The sequence below is a fragment of the Sesamum indicum genome, linkage group LG9 (genome assembly GCF_026168435.1).
Source record: "Sesamum indicum cultivar Baizhima isolate 11 linkage group LG9, ASM2616843v1, whole genome shotgun sequence".
NCBI lineage: Eukaryota > Viridiplantae > Streptophyta > Magnoliopsida > Lamiales > Pedaliaceae > Sesamum > Sesamum indicum.
Genome location: NC_142665.1, coordinates 2529109 through 2537014, shown reverse-complemented (window position 1 = coordinate 2537014; position 7906 = coordinate 2529109). Strand labels below are relative to the sequence as shown.

The following is a 7906-nucleotide window of genomic DNA, read 5'->3' as shown; positions in this document are numbered from 1 at the left end:
AGATAAGTATGTCAGTTGTCGCTAGCGAGAAGGATTGCTGTTTCATATTTAAACTGAGCAGTTGAGATGATAAAAATGAAGGATGGATTAAGTAATGAAAATTTTCCACTCTCTTAAAAGCCAAAAACTGTAGCCCATCAAATAAGATAACCATAATATAAACTTTGCTCTTCTCTGTGGGACATCATCGTGTTCCTTTTAAACAAAGATGTGAAATCAAGATAAGGAGCTCCAACTTCTAACCCAATCAGTTAAAGTAGAGACGTTTCTATGTATATCATCAATGCAGTCACTTCTTAGTGCCACGACAATATCTTCTCGATAACTGTCTTTGGCCTCCTCCAATAAAACCTGAAATATTTCACATTCAATATTGTTTGAGAGCTTTTTCCCTGTATAACCCCTGCCACATGGGAGCAGACCAAGTAATGTTATCAGCACACAACTACAAGTTAAAAAAATCAGAAATGAAACAACAGGAAAAATCAATCAGATAAAGCGGGAAGCATATTACCTCTTAGTTAGTCGATCATACAACACTGAGTTGTCAGTTTGAAGAACCACGATACGATCAAACCAACGTTCAGGAAAGAAGTCACAACCATGGTGATCCACAATGTTTCCACCTTCCTCCATCAAATCCTCAAGCTCATCACACACCTGACAGAATCAAGCCACATAATGATAGAAACTATGCCCAAAACTTGTGGTTCATGTAATACTCTTTGCTCTATTCCCACTTCTGAAGTGTCCCGAGTACTTAAAAGATTGAAGATAGGTTGTTAACCAAGACTAAGCTATTTTACCACCAGAGCGTATTTCTCAATGCATATTTATATTCAACCAGATTGAGATTCTCCAAAACACCTCCACTGTTCATAGATTTACACGTTTGAAGCACAGTACACACAGGCTTATGCTCTGAATACAGCCCTCCAACTTAAGAATAGAAAAATGTGCCTTCAGCTATTAATTGGTCAGTACATATATTTTTCGCTTCCAAGAACAAGGCTCATTTCCATGCCGTAAAACGCAACCCTAACGACAGAATTATTCAAACATCTATACTTTGCATTGTTTGCAAAGCTTCAACCAACCACTGCGACAACTATATTCCACTGGCAATGCATTCATTATCATTGCAGATAACATAATCAAGAAAGAAAATCTCTCCCGCACCCTTATTTCTCAAATTAAACAAAAGCCTTGCCTACGATTTTGCCCAAAAATCATCGTTTCACTCCCCTCCCAGTTCCATTATATTGACATGTACAAGTAAGACAACTTACAAGGTCTTCGTTGATGACGTAACAGTCGAACTCCTCGTCCCAGCCATCATGGAGGTTCTTCTCCTTCACCAAATCACCAACGTTGATATGCCGAAGACTGGTCGCCTCCGCCAGAGCTGAAGCCGTCGTCGTTTTACCGGTTCCCGGCGTTCCGGTAATCAGTATGTTAGGCTTCTCTCTCTTCTGCGCCATCTCCACACGCTGCCGACTACTGAGAGCGGGTGATTAGGGCTCCGAACAAGTGAACGTTTGATGAATTTGGGCTTTTGGCCTTCCAACTGTTTGCGTGTTTCTGTTACTGAGATGCGACTTTAGACGAATTTATATTTCCCCGACCATGAGATTGAACAATCAAAGGCGCAAATTTAATTTTTTATACTATCTGATTAATTTTCTAATAATTACTTTTACAATTGAATTTTATTAAAACTATATTTTTTACTTCTAATCCCACATAAACTATTTTCAATCTAATTGTCCATTATTCACATTTGATCATTTTTAAATTTCTTCATTATTTTAAAATGATGTTAGTTGTGAAATTTAATTAAAATATGCATTTACACAATCAATTATAAAACTGTGAATTCAACGCTTAATCACTTCTTTCTGAGAATCAATTATGTAACCTTTGGAACAAAATGACGGTTTGTTAGGTGTTTTCGACACTCACAAGCACTATACCCTCAGAATTAAGTCATCTCAACAAATAAGTCCTATATTAACATATCTTAAGCTTTATGTTTAAAATTTATATAGAAACTGATAATAGATAACCATTTCTTACTTAATGAATCCAACATTATAAAAAAAGAAAAAAACAGAACAGAAAAGTCAGAATAAAATCAAAAAAAATAAAACTCAAAGAATAAAGGGTTAAACATTTTACCTTTTTACATACAAGTTTTTCTCCTCGATCTGAAAAAGTACTTTAGCTACGTCCTTATTTTTTCTAGAAAACAAATAAACAAATAAAAAATCAATAAACTAAAAAATGAAAAAAAAACAAAAAAAAAGTTACTAGAATACTTACAAATCACATCACTACAATATTCAGTAGTTTTAACGGTGCATTTTCAAATATTTTGAGTGGATTTTGCTTCTAGGGTTCGTGGTCAGTCGCCTCTCTTTCTCTCTCTCCAGAAACAAGTTCAATAATAAAAACCCTAATTTTGACTCAGCAGTCAGTATTTTCATATATAAGAAGGGGTATTTTCATCTTTCCCTTCACACCAACATTTAATTTTGTGCAGAAAGACAGTATTTTAAATTTTTCAAATCACGGGGGATAATTTGTTTTTTAATTTATCACATAGGGTAATTTACTCTTTATCTCTAACACGGGAGGTATTTTGCTTTTAACCCGATATTTCACATACAACAGTAATTTCTCAAGCCCGGATACCGTTACAGAAATCTGTCAAGTTTGTGGAAGTCTGCATATGCGTATTGTTTTTTTCTGAATAGACATTATAAAATAACTTATATTCAAATTTCTCCTTAAATTCTTCTTTGGACATCACATTTCATCATAAATTATGAAACTGGGATTATTAACAATGCTTCAAAATACTACAGAAATAAGTGCTCGGTTCTTGCAGCACCAGCCTGCAGCTGTTAGAAGCTATACAACCTTAAACGTTTATCGTTGCAGATTGATAGATCATCTGTTTTCTAACATTGTACAACAACAAATGAACTATAACAACCCACACACCGGGAGGTACATGAATAGTATTCCATGGTTATTTACAACAACAATTTAACAATAACAAGTGAATAAATAATGAATGAAGATGGGCAGAGCTAAATTTGCAGCAGCCTCAGCCAGAACCGCAAAGAAGCTGCAACAAAACTGATTGCTTCTCTGCAGGGGAACACTGAATACTAAGAATTGGCGGTTCATTTATGAAGGCGTCTCAGCAGAAAGAATGTCCTCGTTCTTTGTTTTGCTTGATGAACCATTGGGGTCAGAGTTTGCAGGACATGTGGAGGCAAACTTACAAGATCTGCATTTCCAGCGTTCGTCCATTGGAGGGTAGCTGGCTTCTCTCTCCCCCAGCCAAAACTCAAGACAAGATTTAACTTGATCCTTAACCCATTTGGGCTCATAAGCAAACGCGTCTTCGCCTAGTAACGATTGATCCTCCTGTAACTCATATCTGCCCACCACACAAACCAAATTCATCTATTATGGATTAGGAAAGTGAGATGTTGGGATAAAATACAGACTGCAAAAACATGCATGAAGAAACAGGAAAGGATCGTGCCACTTAACATGACAACGGATGAGAGTTCTATTGCCATCCCATACTTGTTTTATTTCTTTTGGGGAAACTGGCAGACCAAAAATATCCGTTGGGATAAGATCCAACCAAGTCTAGAAACATGCAGGATGTCCAAGACCCCAAACCTACTTTGAGGTTGAGTCCAAGCTCACCTCAACAATAGCTGGTCATGAGCCTGAGGCAGCAGGCGACAACTATTTCCATAGTACCTCACCACATCATTGAGAGTCTGCATTAGACCAAACAAATATTAAATTAAAGCAAGCATCAACAGCAGTATTCAAAAATTTTCTTAATAACATTCTTCTTTCTAGTTTTCCCACAAATAAGATTTCACTTGCATAAGTGATCCGCAAATTAGCATCGTGCTTCGTGTAAGATAATTTTTGTTTTAGTTTAACACTGTCTGGCAGGTATTTTAGCATTATTCTCAGCATCAGATTGAGATTTCTTTCGATCGATGAATGAGATAACAGCTGGTTTCAAATGGATCTCTACCCAGTTGATTCTTCAGAGTAATGAGCATATTACAAATGGTGTTGAGTAGCTTAACCAATTCATCTATAGAACATCTCCATGCAAAAAAAATATTAAAAGACAGATCAGATAGAAATTGTTTACCTCTGAAGGAAAACCTGATGTTGATGTACTTTCTCTAATTTCTTCGGATAAAATGTGATTGGGGTTCAATGAGAAGAAATCAAAAAACTTAAGTGATGGAAATTTTTCGGCAACTAAACTGTCCCACATGTACTTGTAGCACATTAATTGAAGCCTGCCAAACAAGATTTTGACTAAATTCAGAGAGGGGAGAAGGGAGGCAAAAAGAAAACTTGTGTCACCAATTGAAATGAGTAATCTTAAACCTTCCATTTCTCCTTTGTGGTTCACTTGGAAGTGTAGCTCGCACACGGGTTTTGGTGTCAACCAATATTGGCAGTCTTTTGGCCTCCGACTCAGGCATCCTTATTTCATCTATTATTCCCACCATCCATACACCTTCTACAAAGCCTACTCTGGAGGCACGTTAAGATAAAATCTAATATAAGTCAGAGTAAACAACTTACATTCCCCTGATTCACACAGCATACTGTAAACATGAAGCATCAATAGTGGTTTCTATGGACAACACATCGAATCCACACAAGATTAACAGTATAATGATTGGAATTCAGCTAAAGGTAGCAAAAATTCGCAAAATAATGTTGGTCGAGTTCATAGTGAATTAATGAATTATTCCAAATCAAAAGAAAAGAGAAGGAATTATAAATTATTACCAACACACACTGCAAATGACAGAACAAGCTGAGCTCAGAGCACTAGTTGCAGAAATTCTCTATGGCAGAAGTTCAATAACATGCTATCCATAATATGACTTAGCTAGGTTAGATTCATAGTAGGTTTTTTTCTTGTCAGAATTCTCATTCCATCGCACAAAACTGTATACACAGGAGAGAAGTTTGTCTTGAGTTTTCTTGGCAAAGCTAGTGAATCTTTGCTAAAGATGAGCTCAAGCAACTTGGATATTGATCATTAAAAACTATCCTCTCTGCAGACTTCCTCTGAAGTATTCACTTAGCATTCTCGAACATGGTGCACTTGATTCAAATGACAACATTGTGCAATCAGTATACAGATCTTCATATTCCCTCATCCTTTCCTAAACTGTTCTCCAACTAGGAGCATTAAGTTCTAGGAGTAAATTCCCACAAAATAAAATTTCATTCATCCAGAAAAACACCATTCATAGATTAGAAGCGTTAATTTCTAGATGTAGAAGGTAGTAACTCTCAAGAAAAATTAACCTCACCAGGTGCCGCACTCTATCTAATGCATGAGTAGCTGGCCATCACGTGTCAAATCATCAACATTCAACCATTTCACTGATGTAAAATAACATCACATACATTTATTTGTATATGAAAATCAACAAAGACAACAAACTTACAAAGGTAACTCGCGCGTTAATCCATCAAATAATAGTTGATTAGCACCAACAATAAAATTCATAAATTTAAGCGCCCACATATCTTCAGCTGATTCAACATGAACCTTTACCCTTTTGATCACCTGTCCAAATTCATAAGAAAAAGTCACAAACACTACCAAAGAGCATAGTGGCGAAGCTGTGTCCAATCCTATTCATACTCTACCTGATCAGACAGAGGTCGAGAATGCAGCAGTAGAAGATCAAATACAGAAGCATCAAAATATTCCAAAATTACAATTGAGGAGCAACAAGAAGATTAAGTAAAGAAACAAACAATTAGGCAACAAGTTACAAATATATCAAGTCAAAAATAATCACCTAAATATCCTTTTCCACTAAATGACACCATGAACAAATTGACATGGGTATATGTTAAGTAATTGCGCGAAACATTAGACATCAGCTCAGTTTCAGTACAATAACAGACTTCATATGGGATCTGCCATGTACACAATATAATGCATGCCGTCATGCATAACATTTTCCCAGAAACAAAAAGAAAAGAGAAAACTAGAAAAATGTGTACTACTATTTCCTGGATTTTCCAAGAAAAAAAAACCAAAACCATGAGAAATTGGTCGTATTTTTCAAAATAAGAGTTTGGAGATATACCTCTCCTTCAAGTGCTGCATGGCGGGCACTACCTGCTTGCATAGCTTTCGTCTTTCCGGGTTTGCCGACGAGTAGAATAAATTCCATTTGCTTTTCACACCATTCCTAAATTAGAACAAGAAAACTAAGACACAAGTTTCAGGATTGGGCAAATATTTGCAAACAACAAAACTTCTTCAAAAGTATTTCGCGTACCAAATCCAATAACGAGAAAATGGAAATCACTTCCCCTTGTTGGAAAATTGTCAGTTCACAGTTCTCTCAATAATGATCCGACTTCAACGTTTAAAGTAATAAATGCGGCAAAGGAACGATAAAATCAAGGAAAAGTTATAGTACCGTGGCTGTTATGTCCGTGACGGATAGACCTCTTCCCCTCCGGAATCGATGCAGAAAAGACTCGAGGACTCTAGTCTTCTTGTTCTTCTGGGGGCTATTCGAGCCAACAACCCCACCCGAGTCCTCGATGTCAGGTGACCCGGTGAACGTACAAGCAGATAGCCGACGCTTGGACAAGAGAGTGATAGAGCGAATTGACCTAGAATTCTGGGGAAACAGAGCGGAAGGCACGGCGGCGGCTAAGGCAGCTTCAATGAGTGCCATCTCCTCTTCGGCGATGATCTCAACGGGGATTTTGGAGGTGTTGTCATCGGAACAGGTGTCGGTGGGTGAGTGTGTCATGATATGGGCAGCGGCGGTCGCGGCTTATTCGGGTGAAGTGACCGTTAGAACGACCACCCCCGATGGAGAAGGAAAGTTATTCCATGTGCGAGGGTCCAGTGGGGACCATTTTGTACTTGCACCAAATGCTTATCGTATAGCGAAACAATTGCATTGTTTTTGGTAACATCTTGTAAGTTTAGTATAAGGTTTTTAAGACAGTTATTACCATATTTTTCTAATCGACGAAAAAATCAATACTATGTAAATGGAGTCATTCGAGTAGCAAATAATTTCATTAAATTAATATTTGATAGAATTGCACATAATCGTCAAATCTACTGTTTTGATGCTCAAATGTCAAAAGAGGCACAGGGGTGAGAGCTATTGTAAAATTAAATTAAATTATTGCTAGGAAAAAGATTATAAATCCTAGGTCTAAGCAAGACTCGTATAAAATCACGGTGAGATTGATGGAGTAAGGAGGACGGAAGCAGCTTATATTATGGATGGACAATAGATTTTCTTTTTGAAAAAAAACAATTTTCAGGATTTTGAACACGCAAAACAGTATTTACTATTGAACGAGGAAAATTTGGTGAGTGGGTGGTGGTGTAATTCAAAATTAGTTTCTTTTATGTTTTCATATTAATGGGATCTTCTTTAGGATTTTGGTGCATTTTTAGAGCGACGGCATTTGTACCGACACAGGTAATGTGGAATCATCAGTTGTGCGCAGCACTTGGTCACAATAAGAGAGCACTTCAGTTTATCTTATCATTCAATGTTATTGTCAAATGAAATCAGACCAAAAAAAATTCTTGCAATGAGACAGTATTTCTCCAGGGGCAATAAAGGAGCTCCTCATTTGAAGCGAAACACTGAATCCTATACCAATAATCAACACATAATTAGCAACACTAGTTTTGCTAACACTATGCAAGAAACCATTGATCACAGCACAAGAATAACTCTATATTCCAGGATGAAAAACATATGTTGATCTCCTTAATAAAACACAAAAGGAGATCCTGAGTCTGCTATAAACCATGGAATGGATTTAACTA

General features: G+C 36.9%; 2 protein-coding genes across 2 annotated transcripts; both read right to left on the bottom strand.

Moving 5' to 3' along the window:
• Positions 1–67: 67 nt before the first annotated feature.
• AAK6 (P-loop containing nucleoside triphosphate hydrolases superfamily protein) lies at positions 68–1592 on the bottom strand. Its single transcript, XM_011091047.3, has 3 exons — positions 1290–1592; positions 515–660; positions 68–403 (listed from the first exon to the last, which is right to left on the bottom strand). Exons 1-3 carry the CDS (start codon positions 1479–1481, stop codon positions 217–219), a joined length of 525 nt encoding a protein of 174 aa, XP_011089349.1. The 5' UTR covers positions 1482–1592; the 3' UTR covers positions 68–216.
• Positions 1593–2813: 1221 nt separating this feature from the next.
• Positions 2814–7035, bottom strand: LOC105170328 (exonuclease V, chloroplastic). Its single transcript, XM_011091046.3, has 7 exons — positions 6519–7035; positions 6180–6284; positions 5526–5647; positions 4444–4593; positions 4199–4352; positions 3730–3806; positions 2814–3451 (listed from the first exon to the last, which is right to left on the bottom strand). The coding sequence occupies exons 1-7, from the start codon at positions 6858–6860 to the stop codon at positions 3196–3198; spliced, it is 1206 nt and encodes a 401-aa protein (XP_011089348.1). The 5' UTR covers positions 6861–7035; the 3' UTR covers positions 2814–3195.
• Positions 7036–7906: the final 871 nt, after the last annotated feature.